At 40.7% G+C, this 23,435-nt stretch overlaps 1 protein-coding gene across 1 annotated transcript in view; it reads right to left on the bottom strand.

Moving 5' to 3' along the window:
- ZNF462 (zinc finger protein 462) overlaps window positions 1–23,435 on the bottom strand; it is a 34,440-nt gene that overhangs the window by 3,237 nt on the left and 7,768 nt on the right. Inside the window, exons 4-6 of the mRNA XM_009869137.1 lie at window positions 20,292–20,395; window positions 17,228–17,346; window positions 12,770–12,949 (exon numbers count right to left, since the gene is read on the bottom strand). Coding sequence (XP_009867439.1) covers window positions 12,770–12,949; window positions 17,228–17,346; window positions 20,292–20,395 — 403 coding nt within the window. The remainder of the gene's footprint in view (window positions 1–12,769; window positions 12,950–17,227; window positions 17,347–20,291; window positions 20,396–23,435) is intronic.

Below are 23,435 nucleotides of genomic sequence, written 5' to 3'. Positions count from 1 at the left end.
TTCCTGCTGGAAGTGTGGGGTTATGTTCCCAACAGCTCTGCATGTACTTCAGTGCTGGGCTGACTTACTAAAGGCATTGACCAAGAATTAGCATTTACACCGGCCTTGAGCTGTTGTGCACCAATTTAGAGGACACGTTTTGGCAGTGTTGCTGCTACAACTACAGGATGCCTGGATGTCAGAGTGGAGAAGGAAGGAGGAAGAGAGAAGAGCTTTCCCCTCAGAAGTGACTAAAAATTTGTATGTGGCTGTACACAATGCAAGTTCCATTTCAGCCTTCTTCCCGCCTCCCAAGCACAAAGAGTTTGGAGTACTCTGTGGCAGCATTAACAGCTTTGGCAGGAACAGGGCCTATCCTTGCATGTCAGAAAAGAAGTAAAATGGCCTTAGAAGCCTACATCAAGTCAGAAAGACGAATAAAGACACTAAAGTAAGCAAGAGAAAGAGAGTTTGTATTAAGCAATGTAAAACACAAAGGCAAAGAGAGAACACAAAGGGAAAGAAAAAGCAGGAAAATGAAACACCAGGAAGTACCTATTACATGTTAAGGAAAGAGATTACTTACTTTTTTTTAAGAGCCCTGAGGCAGAACAAGAAAATAATGTTCATACGTGCAGTGCAAGGAAAGAAAACGGAATACCAAGTCCTGATTGATTTAAAACAACCAGCCAAACCAAAAAAGCTCCCATGAAAACCACGAAGAACCATTTTTAAAAGTGCTTTTTTCCAAAATGAATGGAAAGACTTCACCATACAGCTCCAAAAGCAAGGTTATGGCATGGAATGATCTGATGTAAAAGGAAGCACACATATAGTCATGCTAAGAGGCAAAAGTTTACAGTAATTAGTGTAGTAAAAAATGGAAGGACAGCAGCAAAGCTGCAAATCCCAATTTTGAGATTCCACATACTACATCTACCAGCAGACTACCCACACAAGAAGTATAATAAGGCTTGCAAGTATTGTAATCCCTACCACCATCTATGGATCTAAAAGGTCACAGAACCTACCCTCAGTATATAACAGCATTCTGATATCCAAATGTGGAAACGACTATTTGAAAAGAAAGCAGTAGAAATGACTGTCCACATGGTGACTCATCAACACAGCCATACCAAAATTAGTTCTGCATGGTGGTACTTATAATAAGTAAGTCTCACAGTGTCTCTGCACGAGGTGAAGAGAAATAGTATTTCCAGAGTGTCTAAAACACTTAAATGCCCCATAAATGATACTGCCACCCTGGAAATTTTATTCGGAGTACAGACACAAAGACTGACACAATGAGTCTGTCAACAATATTAGAAGTTAGTACCTCATCCAAAAGAGCATTCACTACAATGCCATGCAATGCAATCACAAAAAAGCAGCTTGATACACACCCGCATACCCCAGGATCATACACTGGGGAGAAATATAGAATGAAAGCCCACCTCAGAAGCAAAGTGATAATCAAGAGTGTTCATGGATCCCCTGCAAAGGTCAACATGTTTCAGATATCAAAATAAAAAAAAAACCCTTGGGATCTTTTCAGACGAAAAAAACCCCTAAAGATTCTGATCCAGACACATACATTTACTCAGAAATTAAATTATGTTTTAGTTATTTGTAGATATTTTCAGAGCTACTGAATACGCCACAACATAACACTAAAACAAGACACCCAAACTAAGCAGCAGCAGACTAGAAATACACCTGGATGTGATATCTAAGTAAGAGACGCTGAGCAGCCCTTGAGAACCCAGAGGAAAAAGCACCTATTAAATGAAAGAAATCAAACCATTGTTTCACAGAACTAGATGCATCTAATGTAAGCATTTGCATGCCTGCACAATGACAGATAGAGATCAAGGGAGAAACACTGTTCAGGTAAAGCAACTGCTTGAGTACACTGGGAAGTGAGCTTATTGCTTTTGCAAATTATTAATAATTGAATAGTTCAATAACCAGAAGGAGACCATGGGAGATAAAAGTGAAGACACCGTGCTTTCTCGGTACATCCTCACAGAAACATCAACCAAAGTCGAAAGAGATCAGGATTTGTATGACAAATGAAGTTGGGGAAGGGGATGTTTGGCTCCTCAGGTAAGAAAAAAACAAAGAGAAAATATAAAAAACAGAAAGTACTCTAAAACATTTTTTGGGAAAAAAAGGAATGTGGTAACAGCACAGGCCTAGGATGTTATGGAACTGTCAGAAAAAGTCTTAGAAGACTAAACCAAAATACTTGGTAGGCTACTTAATTTTCTCTGAAATCATCCACATAAAGAGAAGATTTCTGTGAAGGACAGAAAAATTCCAAGGAATTAAGAAAAACAGCCACAAATGGCTTCCTCTGGGTAGAAACATATTTGTGAAACGAAAACAAGACACAATGCTACAGCAAAAACACTAACGAACACAAAATATATGGCCAAAAGCATGGCAGATTGAACTAATACTAATACTAATAATAATAATTTTAAAAGGCATAAGATAAGTCTAAGAGTGGAATTTAGGAGACTGAGGTACATAACGCCCTATGAAATTCAATGGGACTCAAAATTACCAGCTTATTGAGTGGTACTGTAGCATACAGTCATGAATGGCAACAGCTTGTAAAGTGGGAAGGTGGTAAAGCAGGGTGTCATATAAAGATTGTCAAGACTACACACATTTGTTCACTTCACGCCACGCCGCACTGACCTGGAAGGAAGAGTATGTGGGAGGGTGAAATGTTCTGGCAATAAATTAAGCTGAGAGGAGGGGAAGATAGAAGAGACTAAGAATCAGAGAGATGCAACAACACTTTAATGTAGAAGCTTAGGGAAGCCTATAGTACAAGAAGGTTTTATTCATTGCATGTTTAAAAACAGAATATGAAGCTACTTCTCTACCTAAATTCTGATTTCTGCTGAAGAACCTTTACAATGCTAGGATATTGAATGAGATGTAATGGAAACAAACTTTGTGTCCCTGTCTGCATGCTCCAGAAGATGAAAGAAAAGAGTAATCACAGAGGAAAGAAAAAAAAGTCCTGGAATAAAAATGCCATTTAAAGGATTTACAGCAAAAAAAACCCACCCAAAAACACTGTCGGAGGAATTTATTGCAGTATTATCTGTAAAGGCCACTTTTTAGATCATCTTGGATCAGCTTTTGTGAGAGAGATACTACATATATGTCTAGGGCTCAGAAGAGAGAAATCAGACTATATGACCTTGTTTATTCAAAACAGGTGAGGAACTATATCCATCTTTGTTTATAACTTCAAATTCCCTTTAGAGTTAAGTGTACACTTATCTGAGTTGAATCAAAATAGGATATATGCTACACAGCTTCTTGTGCTAATACGAAAATAATTTCAAAGGGACATAAATTTCATTTTCTCATTTGATTTCCTTTGCACTGAGAGAGCCATACTGCTGCCTATTGGATAATCTGTTTCGTAATTGAGATCAAGGAAATAGTGGCTATAATACTCTATAAGATCTGCATCTGGGGAGGAACATCAGGCACCAATACAGATTAGGGGATGTCCTGCTGGAAAGCAGCCCCATGGAGAAAGACCTTGGAGTCCTATTACGTTGTCCATGGGACAGCAATGTGCCCTTGTGGCCAAGAGGGCCAATGGGATCTTGGGGTGCATTAAGAAAAGTGTGTCCAGCAGATCTAGGGAGGTTCTCCTCCCCCTCTACTCTGCCCTGGTGAGATCACACCTGGAATACTGTGTCCAGTTCTGGGCTCTCCAGCTCAAGAGAGACAGGGACCTACTGGACAGAGTCCAACAGAGAGCTACGAGGAGACGGCTGAGAGGGGATGTTATGAATGTGTATAAATATCTGAGGGGTGGGTGTCAAAAGGAAGGGGATGGTCTGTTTTTGGTGGTGCACAGTAATAGGATAAAGAATGATGGGTATAAGCTAGAACACTGAAAGTTCCACCTCAACATGAGGAGAAATTTCTTCACTCTGAGGGTGACAGAGCACTGGCACAGGCTGCCCAGTGAGGTTGTGGAGTCTCCTTCTCTGGAGACTTTCAAAACCCTCCTGGACGCGTTCCTGTGTGACCTACTGTAGGTGATCCTGCTCTGACAGGGGGGTTGGACTAGATGATCTTTCGAGGTCCCTTCCAACCCCTACCACTCTATGATTCTGTGATAATCCTCTCATTATAAACTAGGTTTTTTTAGTAGCTGCTGTGCCACTTAAAACCTTTGCAACATCAGTGCCAACCCACCACCGCTTTGTAACCCAGCAGTTGCTTTGCTCACTGTTATTTTCACTGAAATACAGAGATGATGCACGGGGAGAGCACTGTGTTTCCCTTCCTCTGGCATACTTGCTACTTCACCTCTGTTTATAAGGTTTCAGCCCTATATTCTTATCATTTGTTATTCAAGGAATAAAATTCCATTGTCTAAATACAGGGTAGCACTTAAAACCAAGACTTCTGCTGCATGTCAAACATTGTGATCTCCTTGTGCTTACCTATTTCCTTAAAATGCATAAAATAAAAAGTTGCCCAGCTTTTCCTTATTTTATTGAGCTAAACTGAAACCTTATAGATAGAAGTGGACTTACAGAAGAAAGGAACACAAAACAGGTCTGGAAATAGCTTTAGCAAGATGCTACTGATCTAACCTATCTGCCAAAAGGACTTACTGGTAACAGATTCTTTTCTGAATTTAGAAAGATTTCATACTTTGACTGATTCTTCACACAGACAGTAATCTACCAAGCAAATTTATTTTTTTTTTGCATCAATAACCTTACCATCCTCATGCTGTTACGCTCCATGGTTTTCTTTTCATTTTTAAAGGCAATTCATTAGATATTTTTCAGGAGCACTCCATGTTTCCTTCTCTATTGCTCCGGCCCTTTAAGTGTTTGTATTACTAAACGCAGCCACAAACACACATGCTGCTGTCACCTAAATGCTCACTTGCTTCTAACCTTGCAATGAAGAGGGGAAAGAAATCCTGCTTTATCACGTGTTACATTTTCGCATTCTGCTTTAAAACTGGATCTAATATTACAGTAACAATATATGGGCACTGAGGATCCATTCTAATCATAGAGCTCAAGAACTTGTAATTTGTTATTGCCAACAGAAAGGCCTCATCTCTATCGCCAGAAGCTCAGATCACTATAGGCAGCATTTTCAACCATTGGTTCCAAAATTTACGTAACAATGTCCCTTAAAGAAGAAATAAACCCAAGCTACTTTAATGTCAAACTTTGGACCCGTCAACTACGATGATGACATATGTTCATTTCAACACAGCTAAAATGAGAAAAGGAGTTTTACCTCTCCATCAAGCACCAAATCCCTCTAGTGGGTTTTAGATCAATAGGAAGTAACTGGAGTCTCAGGGGACAGACAGAATGAGAGTTAACTTACACAAGACAGCTACTAACACATGGGATCCATATCCTGTAGAAATGCTCTCTCATACAGCATTGGTCAAGTCATACCACGTACCACCTTATAGCAATAGCATTGTCTTTACTCTTTATAGAGCTATCACAGATTCCAGGGACAGTAGTAGTACATGACAGGTAAGATAGCATCACCCACCACTTTGTCCCCCACCCTGAACATAAAAATCATAGTCAAAAGAAAGGAAAAACCTCAGGGAATAAAGAGCCCACAGGAGTCTAGATAGCTTCTTTCTTCCGCCTGTGGATGCAGTCAGGTCATTTCTGTCTGCCCAGAAGGAATCCAAATGTTTCTTCCTTCATGTATTACTTGATCCACTCAAACAACTTACTTTGTCTTCTCTCTACCTTAGGCAAGTCTTTCAGTATTACAACTATTTTCAGCAATCCCATCACAGCAGGCAGGCCAAATCCATACAAAAACTGACAGCAACTGTCTCCCAGTTGCCTGAGTTCCTGTCTCCATCCTGTTGAATCTCAATTTTGCCATTACTCATTCAGTTCAAGTATAAAAAATTCAGCACCAGAAAAAAGCACAATGAACAGCAAGTTGACACCCCCCGAGCAGAGCCAATGAGAGAATAAACATCTCCCTCTGTTTCACAAGCCACAAAACTGTTCTCAACACGCTGTAGGAAAAGGCCAAACGCCAAACAACTATACGCCAGCGGAAAAAAGCTGCAGAGCACAAGGTCGTCCCCAGTGCCCTAGGTATTTGAAACAGCGAGGAGTTTGTTCAGTAAACTTAGAGGTGAACAAGCCCTGCACTTGTTCCACCAGTCTCTGCCAATCTGATGCAGGAGAAAAGTTCCCATCTGATCCAACACCTGATGGTTAGTTTAACACTGAGCACAGGATGTAAGACACACCAACAAGTACTGGAGAGTTTTAACAAGCACTGGCAGGCAGTGTGGCCACTGGCAGGACCTCTGGGAAGGAAAGACAGGCAAAGGCTGAGGGGAAAACAGAAATTTGCTCTAGGTTAGAGAAGGAAGGAACATGGCTGGAGGAAAAAAAAAAATGTAGCCTGGAAAGAAGAATTAATCTGATACCTCAGAGTGAACATGCAGCATCAGTCCTGGCGGGCACAAAAGCAGGGAAACGGGCAGAACAAGTAGACAGCTCTTTGCAGCCTGGCTGTAACTACAAAAGCAGAGGCATCCTCTGCAGCATGCATATCACCATCTTGCTTGCTTAACATGGATGCTATCCTTCCAACTAACTAAGCCATTAGGTATTGAAGCTTTGCCTGAAGCTGTGCTGTAGTCACTACCAGCTCTCTGCCTCCCCAGTCAAAGAAGAGTCAAATAAAAGCATCTCAAACTTCAAAAGTCTGGGGTCCAAACACCTTCCTGTAAATATCCCAAATCCCAAATTAAACACAAAGAACAGGTTACTCTACTTCAACACCACATTTCTGGACTGTGAGGACTCCAACTGTTGTGGTCTTCTCCAAACAGCAGCAGCTGTAAAACACTAAGATGCAGCAGCAACAATGAGAGAGAAATATGACCAAAGGTGAAGAGGACAGTCTTAGGAACTTTCTGCCCTGACTGGAAGGTTAGAAAAATATCCCTTATCAAGAGCAACAGTGCACACAAACAGAAATAAACATGTGTCAAGGGTTAGGGCTGGGCAAGCCACTGAACGCTGACAGATGCTCTCTAACCCCCTCTCCCTCCACCTCCAAACGGGAAGGAAAAGGGAATGAGGCAGAGAGACTTATGGGATAGGAAAGAAAACTAAGACAGCTTTAATAAAACAATAATAAAAGAACTAATAAGGTAATAATAGTAAAAAATAACTATATACAAATATATATATCTGATATGGAACCCAACCCCTCCTCCTAACAATCACCACTGACGCTGCAGAGCAGGCAACGCTGGGGAAGTCCCAGGCTCAGAGGCAGAAGGGAGCCAGACACAGGAGCTGGAATCAGGAACTGGAATCAGGATCAGGATCAAAGATGGAAGATCGGACGGAATCGTCCCTGAACGCTGGCCATTGAAGAAAAGACAAAGAGGCCTAAACCCTTGTGATCCCTCAGTTTTGTACTGTATATGATATATATGGAATAGAATATTCTTGTTGGTCATCTCTCTTGTCTGCTACTCCCCAAAGGTGCAACCTTTTACTTCCTTGTGACCCCTCTCACTACCCTGCACCCCCAGCGTGGCACACAAGAGCCAGCAGTGGCCTTGGTCACTGTGGGAATAAGTATCAGCAAGAGCCTTTCTGCATCCCAGTCCCAGGCAGTAACTGCAAACATCAGGTGTTATCACTGCCAGTAGCAGATACTGCAGAAACATGCTGCCAACTTCAGAAAGAAGAGACGGGGCCACTGAACAGAATTGGTTCTGTTTAGTTCAAACCAGGATAACATGTCAGCCCCAAACTACACTATGTGTGAAAGTAAAAATCAGAGGTAGTATGTTCGAGCAAATGGAAAGCTTGACTCTCTTCTGAAAAGTGGAAGGAAGAGGGAGATGCGTGGTGCTAAGGCTGAGTGGACCAGTGTAAGAATCCTGCCTCAGTGGCACCAGTTGAGAAGACTTTGTTGAAAAGGCTCCTTGCACTGTTCTCTTGTTCTGGTGCTACACCAGAAATTGCTTTAGCAAACCTGCTAAAGGCCCTCTGCACCCCTCAGGATTTCATCTCTCAGAAGGCATATAGACACACATCCTAATTATTCATTATCCACTTTGGGGAAGTGTACAGAAATGGGAAGGGATTTACTGTTTTTAAACAGCAGTCCCAGAAACAGGACCTTGTCAAACAGTTTTGTACCCAGCCTAGCTCTGGCAAAGCAAGCAATGCGTTTATATTTCAGTCTTTAGATGAGGCAACGTTTTTTTCCACTGGCAAAGGCTAAAGTTCAGAAAAAGCTGGAACTGGGCACTGGGTGCTTCACTTAGCAGTTTTCAAGGCATTTGCTGCTGCAATTAATTAAATTTAATGAAGATGTACTGGGAAACTCAAAATATCTCCTAGTTCTGACCTTGCATGTGTTTTGTCATGTGTGCTAGTATTAATGATAGATCTCGATTTGTTTGCACAACAGCAAAAGGCATGACTACTGAGTTTGAGGGCACACCATAATATGCTGCTTCCTACATTTCAAGAACTAGATACCACTGTGAAGGCATGATCTTGTACAGTAGCAACATGACTGAGAAGACATTAGGAACTACATCCAGGTCTGTCTAGGCTATCACTTTGCAGTTTACTATTTTATTTGGACAGTTCAAGATTCTCAAGCAGTAAAATTAAGAAACTATTATTTTGAATTACTGCACACAGTCATGATACAAACAAATATATGAGGCTCCAAATCTGCCAGCCATATGAACAGAGTTGCTCCACGACAGACGACACTTAGGCCAAAAGGGTTATTTTCACAAAATAAAGAGCTGCTCAAAAAAGCAGTAGCGTCGGCCAGAGCAATTTAGGGCAAGTATTTTACATGCTCCCAGGAAGCTTTTGCTGATGGTGAAGCTGTAACACAAAACCATTTATCAATCTATCGAGTCATTCAGCCTTATGGGCTTTATGACAACAGGTTGCACTCATGGACTTCTCCAGTTCAGAAAAACCTGGCAGTCCACCACCTCCACAACCCCTGAATACTAGAAAACATGCATAACACCAGTGCTTACACAAGCAGTGTTTGTCACCATATGCTTTTCTCCTTAGGTAATGACCACTTTGCAGGTAACACCTATTGTTATCACTCCTGTTTTCTAGGGTTCAGTCACAGAATTTTTGTGTCTCTGCCTTGCTTCCAGCTCTTCCTTGCTGAAAGAGATGGTAGTCTTCTAATGTTATGCCTTGACAATGCAGATTGCGGGATTCCGTTTCTTTGCACTCAGGTCAACAGGAACAGAGCTGACACTGCACAGTGCAATAGTGGAAAACCTTATCTGTGACACATACTGCCTCATAGGATGGCAGTATCATCAATAAATCCATACGACCCTTCTGGGCAGAGTTTAACATCAGTATAAGTTCTGACTCTCACAAAGACTGTGAAAGAACACAGAAATTGATCTTGTTAAGGGATTCACCCAATCCTTCTAGCAGTATGTAATATCTGAATTTACACTGAATTTTTACTGTGCAAGTTCTCAAAAGTATTCGGCCACGTTTCAGTGTAAAGGGCAAATAAGAAAATACAAACAAACAAAAATGTCAACCACACAAATACAAATAAGCAGTAAAACATCATTCCTTTCTTGCAAGAGGAAAAACACCTGGGCAAGCTAAAACTTTTACCACAATGGTAACCTTATCCTTTCAACAAGAGCTGGATGCCACAAACCATTCAGTGTCCCTATGCTTTGCAAGATATGGAAAAGCTGCAATGGTGATGAACATTTGTTGTTTTTTTTGTGGCTGTTTGTAAGAACAACACTCTCAAAACAAAACATCACCACCCCAGTTTCCCAAAAAACGAGTGCTTTACCTACTGCTAGTTAGATTAGGACACAATGAAAACAAGTTTTTTACATATCAAAATACCACCCAACACACAAGAGAGGTAGGACACAAAAAGCAGCATCTTCCAACGATGTATCTGCAAGAAAGCCTTCTCTGCTGACCCGCTGAGACTGACACAGTCACCTTTCACTACTGCCCTGAGAGAGGCAAGGAGGACTAATGCGGTTGTTAAGCTTCCTAACGACAACACAGTTGCCTGGGATGGGCCTACCTAGAATGTTCAGCACCTATTCCACTTTAACTTCACTTCCACGAAAAGTATATCAAGCATCCAGAACATCTCCAGGATATACAGTTGAACACTTTAGATATGCCTGCTGCTACCAACACAGAACTGAAGAGATAAGTCACAGAAATGGAAACATATTCAGTCTTCTAATGAATGGATCAATCTAAAAGAACAGAAGAAATGTTCCAAGAAAGGCCCCTTAGGGAACAATTTCTGCAGGGAAAAAAGCATCAGCAGAAGGTCCACTGGACAGTTGTTTCAGAACGCTTCTATTCAGACTCATGTCTTGCTATTACAGTTCAGCATGCTTTTCCCTATTCTATTTTTACAGGGATGAACAATAGGTAAGATTACTTCCTCTAGCTCCCCAAATCTCCCCAAGTCTGCTGCTCTGTTTCCTATTCCAACCACAATATTTGTCCATGAACAAGAACAGACCATTTCTGCAACCACTTCAATTATACTAGTATGCTGCATACCTATCAACCTACAAGGCAAGTTTGTAACAACGTGAAGCAACTTTATGCCTGCCTTTCACACCAGCCCTAATTCAATTTTGCATCCCTAGTGAAATAACTTGATCACAGACCTCACTGCAGGTTATTTATACACACTAATACTGGCAAAATCCAACTATGCTACACTGTGTGAGCCCCACTTAATATTGACTCCAGTTGGACATAATTGTGCCTGCCACACAGACCTGCATTTCCCATTATTGGGACTAGTCTTTTACCTAGTTCTACATATCACCTCCAAATTGCAGGCTTAGCCCACAAAGATATTGATTTATTCCCTTCTAAAAACCCCCAATAAATGACGTCCTAAAAGCAGCCATCATTAACTTGATCTGCAGCAAACCTCCTCATCTACAAAAATTACTTAAACCAGGTTATTCCTTCAAGTACAGCTGAAAATGTTATAATTATTATAAGACCTGTACTCGCCTGACTAGCTCCCCAGTGGGTGGCTGCTATTATTGTCAAAGTGACTTAACCATTAACGCTATTTAAGGATGATGAAGTTAATTGGGACAAATTCTGTCTTGGTTTCAGGCTGCAATACAGATACAGGTAACAGAGCCAACCTTATGAAATGCTTCTGTTAAGTCATCATTTTACGTATTTTAAGAGTTCCTAAAGGCTGTAAAATTATCTTCTACAGAGATCTGCACTCAAATTTTAACTTCACTAATCATGACTAATCATGAACCATCCCTTCCAAACTCAAATATTGTCCTTTTGTTACACCATTGCTACCAAAACATAGAGGAAAGATGGCCACTGAAAACTATTCTCCACTTCTTAGTCAGTAAAGGAGTATTTTTTTAAAAAGTAATAAAAAAGCAACAGGATACATCACAAGATGTACACTGCTTGTTGGATTAGTTTAAGCTAGCATTAGCAAAACCAAAATCTCAGTTAGTAAATCTTCATTGCACTGTTCCAGACAATCACTTGAAAAAAGGTAGTCCGAGGGCAGCTGGTCAATCATATCTTTTGATATGATTCTGATTCTGACCACAGAAGTGACTTGCTGAACCACAAAAATATTATTCTCGTCTCTCGTTCTTCAACAGAGTATTTCTATGATGATTAAATTTTTCTTTAAATTCCTTTCTGCTATGTTCTGAACATATTGCTTATCTTTCACTCTTCCTGATTTCATGCTTCTTTTCAGTGAAAAAGAAGGGAAGATGGGAGATTGAAAGTGCTACAAAATAATTACTTGTAATATTTACCTCCCACCCGTACTTCACCAGCAACCCTGGCAAAACAGCAGCAACAACAAAAGAACTAAGAACCTTCCAAATCTGGAAAAATGCTTTCTTTTTTCTCTCATCAAATACATCCTGATCCACCCCAGTTCCTTGAAATCTGCAGGTCTGAACCTTTTACAGTCTCCCACATTCTACTCTCATGTCAATGCAACTCATTTAGGAACTAAGACTTTTTCCCAAAGATCAGCTCTTCCATGAGTCTGCACTTTCTCTGTCAACAGCGTCCCTTCCTCTGCTGCTTTCCAAATATCTTCTGCATACTCCTCCAGCACAAGGGTATTAACAGCTTTCAAAGAAAGCATGGAAAATAAAATTGTTCTCAGATTCTCCTTCCTGCAGATGTAGCTTAACAGCTGAAGGTACCTTAGGTGTCCTCTGTAGCAAGGATGAGAAGAATAACTGCTTTTACTATAATTACAGGTTCACATTTTAAGCTTAATCATGTGGTTTTACTGAAGCGCTCTGTCGATGAGATAAAGAGGTGTTTTTCAGAAGCATGGATGGAATTAGATGATCCCTTTTCCACTGGCTGTCAATAGAAACTCTGCCTTGGGAAGTTTTCTACCATTTAAATCTCTACTAAGAAGTAAAGCCAGCATTGACATATTACAAAGTCAACTGGCGACAGGGCACGTTAATGTAGAATGAACTGGTGAGGATCTAAAGCAGGTCAGTTCCTACAATACTACATTTATTCTTGCTTTTGATGCAACTTCTGTTTTTTCTTAATGATAAATGAAGCTGCTTTTCTGGGTAATCTACCTGCCGTAATTTCGTTTGTAAGAAAAATATTAAGTGGCACCTTAGACAATTAAATTCTTGCTCTGAGGCACCTCTTACCATTAGAGTCTGCAGGAGTGTGGTTCTTGGAGGTGTGGTGGGCGTGTGAGGCTGCAAGGCTGACAATGCGGGGTCTTGGTAGTGTCAGTGCTTTCCCATGCACTTTCAAGGAGTGCTCTTTCAGCTGGCTGATTGTCATGGTGGAAAATGTGCAGGAGGAACATTTGTAGGCATGTTCACCTGGGTGAGCGAAATACAGGCAAGTCATCAGCTCACAAAAGAAACAAAATGGGGCCCCCATACTTCTGTTACTGAACTCGGCAGCAAAATTCCCATGGACTCTTCCGTGAAAGACTGGCCCCAAAGAGAAAAAGCCATGTGTGTCTCCTTGTTGGAGCAGTCAGTCTGGAGCCTGCGGTTTCAAACACCTGCTTTGGACCAAAGTATCACTTTCTGACAACTGCAGATCCTTGTAAAGTGACCGACGTCAAAAAACAGAGATCAGACTCTCAGCATGCCTGTGTTGCATGGTATGAGAAGAAAACAGACTCTGGGATGAAAATGGAGTCACCTCACTACAGCACTTCCAAATTTCTTTGGGAATATAGCAACCAGAGAGGGTGAAGTCATCTGTTTCTGCATGCAGCACATCCAGTGTCATTATTAATGAAGCAAGAAGGACACCACAGTATACTAACAAAGGTTCCTCAAACAAAAACCACAACCAAACCCAAATAAGCACAAAAAAACCACAAAAAACCAAACCAAAACCACCAAACAGGGAAACTTATATTTGAGGGAGGAGGAATTTACATTTGGGGAAGGTCACATTTTCCTTATGAAAAAACTGCCATCAGGCAGAAATAATCTTCATAGAACTGGTGACCAAGTCAAGGTTGGTTTACTACAAGAAGCGTACATGGCAATATCAAGAGCAGTGCACATCTGTAAGGCTACGTGAAAGTGTGTTATGAAAAAGTACTAGAAGAAGTGAAAGAAAAGAAATAATGAACAGTAGTGAATTTAATTTTGAATACATTCCGAGCCACAAAGACAGCAAACAAGGAAAAACAAATCCTGAGACAAGATTTGTTTTGCATTAAGCATGGAGCAACTGGAACATAAAATGAAACTGTCCCAACACAAACAATGTGGTATTATAGAGGTGCCAAGGTATTGTTTTGGAAGTGCTGCTTCCACGTACAAGAGTATCACTGGCCACACATGAGTTGTACATTAAGTGCCAAAACTAATATAGGAGTGAAATATTCATGAACAGTAACAGAACAGGAGTTCTGGTAATGAACGAAGCAGAACATGTTTTCCGTCTCTCAACAAATTTAGCAAACAAGGTTTTCAAACAGCATTGTTCCTGCCAGGAGTAAGTGAACCAAAAGAGAACATGAAAACACATGTATTGCAGTAAGTCAGAGTAAGCACACCTGAAAAGATTAGCAATCATCCTACATAAAAATAACTCCCATCCCTCTCTTCCAGAAAGCTATGACAATCACAGGGACAAAATACAAACTCTTAAAAAGTCTCTTTTGGTACATCTGAAAAAGAATATGTAACTTAAAGAGCCTGAAATGGTGAAATGCAAAATTGCCCCACATATTTTACAAATGGCACTTCTCATCTGCATATTATATCAGTTATATATTACCTTGTTACAAATAAAAAGAAACCATTTTTTGCACAGCATGTACAACAAGTCACTCAATGGAAGACGATAATATCAAGGAAAAAGAAACTCCAAAGCATAAGATAACACTGAGATACAGATATAGACCTTCCTAATTTGTAAGTATAAAGAGATTCCTGCATGGCAGTAGGCACCAACCGTTAACTTAAAAGCACCACAAGATGTTAAAGCAAATAGAGGACAATTACAGAGTAAGCAGTCTAGATACAACTAATAAATATATCCACTAAACAGCCAAAACAGTCCAGGTAGACATCAGCATGAAAGGATGTGTGTGTTTGCAGAGCAAAGGCTACAGTTTGGCTTAACAGAAGCCTTCCTCACTTTGACTGCTAGTTTTGCGTTTCATAAAATTACTATATTAATATACATATAAATAAATGGATCTAAAAATTTACATATTGGGTCTCAACACCCAATATGTACTCAAAGAATTATGTTCCAGATTACATAGAAACTGCGTCAGGCCAATACTCTGTCTTACAATCATCCATCTGCGCATGCAGTGCATTCAGTGTAATTACTAATGAAGCAAGGACACTAGAAAATGCTAACAAAGACCCCCAGAAATATAAGGAAAAGAAAAGAACAGATGATAAAGATCAGATGAAAATAAGACTTAGCGATACTGTAAACTGTTCTGCTCTAAGCCAAAGGAGATGGCACACACTGGATGAAAAACAAATGCTAGAAACACTGACTGGTACCAGCTGTTAGGCAAGAATGCATTTTACAGTCCACTGAATTTTGACCCATCCCCAGAAAATGAGGGGGAGAGGCAGGCTGAGTAAAAGACTCCAGGATTCTACTGAATTTGGAAGATCTCCAGGAGACATCAGAAAAACTCAGGGGGATTGAAGTTTCCATTTCTAAATAAATTGGTAATGAGATGATTTGCAACAAACAAAAACATGGTAACAAAGTAGAGGTTCGGAGAACCACTGTGAAAAACTGAGAAGTCTGAGGAAAAGTCTTCATAACGTGTTTATTCAGTAGTATATATTTCTGAAGGATTGACTCAAAACATAACAAACCAAAACTCTGACTGAAAAACATACAAGTAATTTTTCCATGATGTGAGTATGTGTTTGGAAGAAACGGATCTGAGGCAGAAACAGATCATAAGCCTTTGGAAACCCTATCACACAAGTCATTGTGCAAGCACTATCTAGGCTACCATGAAACTGAGTTCTTGTACAATGCAAAACATGGTCCTTCAAGAAATGTCCACTAATGAAGTTCAAGTGTATTCATAATAAATACACCAATGACTTACACAAAAAGGAATGTGAAGTAAGTATTAGTTGCACGCTAACTTCGGCTCTAAAAATCCAGCAGGTTCAAACAAGGTAATACAAAGTAGTCCAACTGTACAATAGCATAAAGAAAATATTTTATGGTTGGCAAAGATAAAGAACCATGTCACCCACACAGGATATGGGACTCTGTAAACCAGAACTGTTGCATACAGTTGTATTTCCTAGGACAGACAGAATGCCATGGTCTCATACAGCAGGAGGTTGACAAAAGTTAAGCCAATCCACAATAGCCATTGAAGTACAGAAAAGGGTCCTGGCACAAGCTCTGTGAAATCCAGAATCAATACAGGGAACAAAGTACAAGTGACCATCAAACCCTTTTACATTTTCGTAGATGAAAAGTAGCTTTGGATAAATGGCAACAGTTAACTTTTTTTTTTTCAAAATCAGTAGACAGCTATAAATTCCTCCTGTCTTTTCTCCTCATTTTCCCATCTTATTCCTTCACCATGAATATTTGATATAACATAAACAAATAATAAAGCAAGGAACACACTTCTAGTCCTCTTGTCACCTGTTACAAGAGTTTCTACTTGCGAGTTCTTAACTATTGGGCTAGATTGCAGGTTTTTAGGTTAGCCAATATTCTGTTATTTGCATCAGAGTGCATGCTTGGATTGCAGTTTGAGGATTGATTTTTTTTGTCCTTTTAACTACAAAGATGCAACAGCAACCAATGGAGACGGTGTTTTTTGCCTCCAATCTTCTGATAACCCTTCAATACATGATGTATGATGGTGCCAAGAGTCTAGGGTGAAGGAATAAAGATGAGGAAATTGAGTCTTGCACTTTTTAGCAATCAAAGGTGCAACACTTTGAGGTGCCCTATCCTGTACAACACAACATCTTCCCAATTCCTGTTCATTAGACATTTGTCTGTTTGCTTGCTTGTTTGTTTGCTTGCTTTGCTTGATTGCTATGGATTCCGTAGTGCAATATAGAGATTTGCAAGACAAATTTCCATGTATGATAATGGAATCCTGCAATTCTCAGTTTGCTGCACACAGACTTGACTCCCAAGTTTGCAGTGTTCAGTTTTAACATGAGAGTCAGTGTAAGATTCTACCAAAAACGAGGGCAATCCGCAATCCTTTTCCCAGAGTCACCTAAAGCACAGAGAGAAATACAAACGTAGTGGAGCAAAGGTCACTACCAAACCATTAAGACACCAATGGTGTAAGTGGACTGACTAAATTACCTTGGAAACAAGTAGAAATATTAAGAAAAAAATCATTCATATGAAAGAAAACAGAAGAAAAGGAGGAAGTTCTTGAAGTATTCATCACTATTTCACATCCACGTACTTCCAAAAACATTATCCAAAGTCCCATTGATTCCAAAAGGTGAGTAGGCTGGCCAATCCTGACTTGCCTTTAAAAATCTTACCCACATTTGGTGACAAAGCACGTGGTTCAAACCAGCATCTCTGATCAGCAACAAGAATACACGGGCCATTTCAGCTGTTGCACTGCAAATGTGAGAGAGAAAACTTACCAGCATGAGCCTTGAGTATATGGGTTTTCAGGCGGCTATTGTAAGAGGACTTGAACGGGCACAGTTTGCAGCGAAACGGCTTATGGTGTCCATGATGGGTCTGCATATGACGATCCAAACTTGAAAGAGAAAGACAGAAAAGGGAAACACAAGGGAGTAAATCATTCCAAGTATTCCTTCAGATGCAAAGCAAAACACTTGACAGCAATAATAAGTAAGATGCAGACCAGGCTCAACTACTCTTTCTGATACTCTCTCTTAAAATTCAATGGTCTGCTTACAGAATAAAGCACAATCTAATCTGAGAAAAACGAGAAGAGCTGATGCCAATTCTGTTATGCAGAAAGCAAGCCACTTAAATAAACTTATAGGGCAAGATTAGTATAAATTATACCTGATTCAGACTTAAAGGACTTGTTGAATAAACAAGAAATGGACAAGAATAGTAAAATTATCATCACAGAATTTTTCTCCTGCCAAACTTTTTTTGTGAAGATATGCCCCCTTTTGTCTGGTTGATGAAGAAAGAAGAAGGGAAAAAAAGAGTATTTTTGACCAGCTTTAGGAGGAAGCCTTCTTTTGGTTACCGCAGCAAAAGCAGATTAGAGATCCTGCTCTGGGGAGGGTGCCAGCAGGCTGCAGTTGATGAGTTCCAGGATTAAAAGGCAGCAGAGTTTCAGAAGTAACAGTGTGGGAGCTTCGGCATGAAGCTGAACAAGAGAAGAAGGGGTAGCAAAGACCAGCCTCTAATTTCTTCAGGGAAACTGGAAGCTACTGACAGTCTGAATACTGGGGCGTGATCACAACCTGCTCTCTCTCCACAGTTTCTCGTAACAGCTTAGCAAAGTTTGGAAGGGAAAAAGGGATGTTTTACACATTTTCTAATTCTACCTTAGTCCTGCAGAGCAATATGGCTGACAGCCATGAATTCCCGGTCTCCCCATGGAAGGCAGGTAGTTTCAACCTGAGTTGTAAACATTTCCAGTACAGCCTCTTTTTTGGACACACTCGTGCTTTGTGATGTAGCCATAGTTTGAGTCATCTTATGCAAGGTGATGGAACAACAACAGGGCACATCAGCACACTGGAAGAGTGGCAGTTTACCAGAACTAACCCCCACCTGCCACTTTAATTCTAGACCTATTTCAGGTGTATTTCCTTCTATGTTTCCTAAATTGTCCTGCTCTTTTTTTACTGAATATCAACACGTAAATCAAGTGGCAGTTGTTCCAGCCCTATGATGCCACATAAGATTGTCACAGGATCTTTAGCTCCACACTGACAAGAGCCTGAGCCAGAAAAATCCCTATTTATGAGAGCTAACACTGAAGTCTGTGTATTCAAAGATCTGATGACAGAAAAAAAATTTTAAAATGAACTTACGTCTCCCCTCAGGGCCACTTCATCCAAATACAATTTAATAGAAACCCAGGATGGAGTTTGTGGCAAGATAAAATGTACAGCTTTTCCACAGAAATGGGAAAAAGGTCTACTAAATGAGTAAGATATTGAACACTTGCAGTGAACACCTCACAGAACAAAATTTGTGAGGTTAAAGCAGGCTTCCAAATATGTATATAATACGTATCAAGCTATTCTTATATATACCTTAAGGGATTCTTCACAGTAACAATTAAAACAATATTCACAATGACATACTTTGCTTGCAAAATTCTTCCGAAAGCAGGTTTTTAAGTTTTAGTCAGATCTGGGAGAACACTATTATCAAGTTAGGTGATATCTGTAGAGTTCTTTTCCTGACATCTACCACTTTTTTACTTACCCATCATTCTATTTGTAGGACACAACTTTATTCATTTCCTAGGTAAGAAACAAGAGTGACTGGAGACCAAATGCAACACACATCTGATTTTGATAGCAAATCAGTTTAGTAGACAAACAGCAAATTCTGTAAACTGTGTAAGGTAGGGGTGTGCCCCGGTGTCAGCCTTGCCAAATCAGGTGGGATATACCCAGTACTCCATTTCCTCTGTCCCGTTCTTAGTGTTGGCTGCTCAGTCCCACGGACCTTTTCAACAAGGTAGACCAAACCGCAGCATCAGTTCGCAATGTTGTGATACTAGCAGAAATCTTAAATAATATGAGGAGTTAAAAAATGCTTTTTATCATGTTGCCTCTCCCACATGCATTTGATTGCAAAACTGTGACATCTTCACCTAATTTAAGAGCATTACTGATGGTGCTACGAATGCCTAATTCAAATGAGCACCTGGGTACCTCTTCTTCTGTTAAAAGAGTAAATAAGCAGCTCCCTCCCCGGAAACTATAGAAAACATGTACCTACGAGTCAGTCCAACGTGCCAGTCAAAAATATCCCACAAGCCCCATCTTTAGGGGGCATGCCATATATATATGACCATGATTAAACTAATTTTTAAATCTACCTGGGGCTTACGGCAGTCAACCTAAGGGTACAAAACCATGAGAAATGTTACTGTTAATGATGACTGTGTATTTTTCGTATCAGACAAGGAAACAGGCTGAGAGAGTCACCAGTGTACCACACTGGTGTGAATCTGAAATGTTTGCAGACTGAAATTGCATACCATAATTAAGAAAAAAAAATCTGATTTTAAGGTAAGTATATGACAGTTATTTAAGTAAACTCAGTCATGAAACAGGTGTAGTAATCAGAAACAAGGTATGTATATGCAGCAAAAGTTCCTTATATGTGAAAGATTAACAAGGAAAGTAGTTTTCTCTCCTCTTCTTGCCTTGTTAACTCATGCATTTGACAAGGTTGCATAAGTGGTGGTCTTCACTGTTTGCCTACTGAAAGAAGCCTTAGTCTTTTGCATGCATGCCCTTTCCTCACAAGAAAAAAAAAAAAAGGCTTAAATAAATTCAAGAAGATATAAAGATGCAACCTTTCACAAATAGCCAGTTATAATGGCCAAAGATTTCGTAGCATGGAAAACACCTAAATGCTGAAAGAAGTGTTGCACAAGATCAAGTTAAGTGCACTTTTCTTCAGTAACAACCTTCAAAATAGCAGTGCTAGTATGTGCTTCTTTTGAAAACAAAAATAAAAGCCATAACTTACTTGTGTCTGAAAGCAGAGACAAAGGAGCAATACTGGCAGCTGTACTTGTCTTCCCGGGCAAACATGGCGAGAGCCAAGTGACTCCTCTCGTGAGATCGCAGACCCTGCATAGACATCAAAACCCGGTCACACTGGCTGCAGTGGTAGCCCCCAGGCCTGGCTTCATCTTCCAAGGATGTTCCAGATTCAGCTTCTGTAAATTCCAGAATGCCAGGGTCTTTGGCTCCCTCACAACCCTCCATCAAAGTTGTGTTTGAAGGATCTTCAGCTTCCTGCTAAAAAACACATACCACCCCAAAGCCATCAATTCTCTCTCCCTTCTGCCCCTCAGTCTTTGCCATGTGTTTTTTATAGTGCCTAGGTTTCCCACTGCATTATTTTTCTAAATATATCCCTATATCAACTCCATATCAATGGCTTTCCGAAAAAAAGGGACTACTCTTGGGAAGGAAAAACGTTATTATCTATTATATACATAAATGCATATATAATAAAAGAATCTCACTCCTTAATCAAATTTGTGTGAGATAATGCAAAAAGACAAGAAACCAAATTAACTATTGTTCAATGGCCTGCCTATGAGCCTTTTAAATTTGATCAGATAAACATTAGTAAGGTATAGAGCAAGTTCATTTTAGTTTATTTTGCTCTAGTGTATGGGGTAGCTACTCTGCAGACTAATATAGTAGTCTAGCCTACAGCAGACTTTGTTAATCAGTGTCAACTTCACAAGAAGGACAGTACTCTAAGATCCTAGAACCTTATTTTTAAATAAAAAGTAAACTTTGTTTCCCCTTTCCCTTTCTCCTTTCCTTTCTTTCCCTTTCCCTTTCTTTTCTTTCCCTTTCCTTTCTTTCCCTTTCCTTCCTTTCCCTTTCCCTTTCCCTTTCCCTTTCCCTTTCTTTTCTTTCCCTTTCCTTTCTTTCCCTTTCCCTCTCCCTTCTTTCCCTTTCCCTCTCCCTTTCCCTTTCCTTTCTTTCCCTTTCCTTCCTTTCCCTTTCCTTCCTTCCCCTTTCCCTTTCCCTTTCCCTTTCCCTTTCCCTTTCCCTTTCCCTTTCCCTTTCCCTTTCCCTTTCCCTTTCCCTTTCCCTTTCCTTCCCTCTCCCTCTCCCTTTCCCTTCTGTTTCCTTTCTCCCTTCCGCTTTTCTAACCAGAGCATGCATTTTTGAAGCAATTTTAATAACCTACAAGAGTATTCCCATGACATTTTTCAGACATATATTTCAGTTTTATTCCCTGCTGAAAAAAAAAATCTGTTTACTCAAAAGAAAGCATTGACCCTACATAAATTTCCATTGCGAAGCAAGGAGAAAAGAAACTGTCTGTTAGGAGGGAAGCATCTGAATCTGTCAGTAGTACCATGTAAGGTAAAGGAAGGTCAGGGGTAGGGCAATGAAGACTCTCTCAGGTAGTGTGGGTTAGGCTATGAAATGCCCTGCTTCCTCACAACAAGCAGATGATTTCACAAAAGCAGCACCCCTCATCAGGCAGCTGGAGTCTTTGCCAAAAGCGATTTCCCACAGGCTTGTTGCACTTTCACTACCCCTCTCAATATCCTGGAAACTGGGTGTGGCATATCCTTGGAGATGTCCTAGAAGGCACCCCCTTCCACAGGGAGGAAGTAACAACAACACATTTATACCTAATCATCTGAATGAGACCACTGTCTGAGCTGGGTATTGAATGTTCTGTTTGGAGTCAGTGTGCAAATTTCACTTGGAAAGGTGTACCACAAGCAACTTCACACATTTGCATGTGCACGCTTCCTCTTCTTAAAAAAAAAAAAAGAGAAAGAAAACAAGCAGTTCTTTTAGGGTTTAACTAGGCAGAAAAGTAGCTCAGAATAGCTGAGAGAGAGCCTCCTGTTCATAAACCAAGTCTTTCGATCATCAACAACGTCAAATCCTTTGTGGCTGAGAAGAAATGAGAATTAAATAGTCTTCATGCCCCTGGATCGAGAGTGGAAAAAAGTTAAAACATCTTAAAATAAATCAAATGCACTTCAGAAACTTAGGTTAAAATATCACACTGAACTGGAATACTCAATTCAAAACCCATTCAACTTCAGAAGAACTCTCCACAGGTTTTCAAACGGTCCTTTTATTTTAAACAATGCAGCCGATTGGAACACAGTAAATATAATACCCATCTATAAGAAGGGAAGGAGGATGATCCAGGAAATTATAGGCCTGTCAGTTTGACTTAAGTCCCAAGGAAGCTGATGGAACAGATCATCCTGAGTTCCATAATGCAGCACATGCAGGACAGCCAGGTGATCAGGCCCAGTCAGCATGGGTTTGTGAAGGGCAGGTCCTGTTTAACCAACCTGATCTCCTTCTATGACTGGGTGACCCACTTGCTCAGTGAAGGAAAGGTTGTGGATGTTGTCTACCTTGACTTTAGTAGGCATTCAACACTCTTGCCCACAGCATTCTCCTAAAGAAACTGACTGCTCTTGGCTTGGATGGGCATATGCTTCACTGGGTGAAAAACTGGTTGGATGGCCGAGTCCAAAGAGTTGTGGTCGATGGAGTTAAATCCAGTTGGCCACTAGTCATGAGTGGTGTCCCCCAGGGCTCAGTACTGGGGACGCTCCTGTTTAACATCTTCATCAATGATTTGGACATGGTGATGAGTGTACGCTCAGTAAGTTTGCAGATGACACCAAGCTGGGTGGAAGTGTTGATCTGCTGGAGGGTAGGGAGGCTCTCCAGAGGGATCTGGGTAGGTTGGATCACTGGGCCAAGGCCAATTCTATCAGTTTCAGTAACGCCAAATGCCAGGTCCTGAACTTTGGCCACAACAACCCCCAGCAGCACTACAGGCTTGGGGAGGAGTGGCTGGAGAGGTGCCAGGCACAGAGGGACCTGGGGGTGTTGATGGACAGCCGGCTGAACATGAGCCAGCAGTGTGCCCAGGTGGCCAAGAAGGCCAATGGCATCCTGGCCTGGATCAGGAATGGTGTTGTCAGCAGGAGCAGGGAGGTGATCATGCCCCTGTACTCAGCTTTGGTGAGGCTGCACCTTGAGTACTGTGTCCAGTTTTGGGCCCCTCCCTCAGTACAAGAGGGACACTGAGGTGCTGGAGAGGGTACAGAGATGGGCTACCAAGCTGGTAAAGGGCTTAGAACACAAGTCTTATGAG

This window comes from Apaloderma vittatum, unplaced genomic scaffold (genome assembly GCF_000703405.1).
Source record: "Apaloderma vittatum isolate BGI_N311 unplaced genomic scaffold, ASM70340v1 scaffold8105, whole genome shotgun sequence".
Lineage (NCBI taxonomy): Eukaryota > Metazoa > Chordata > Aves > Trogoniformes > Trogonidae > Apaloderma > Apaloderma vittatum.
This window is presented reverse-complemented; position numbering and strand designations above follow the sequence as displayed.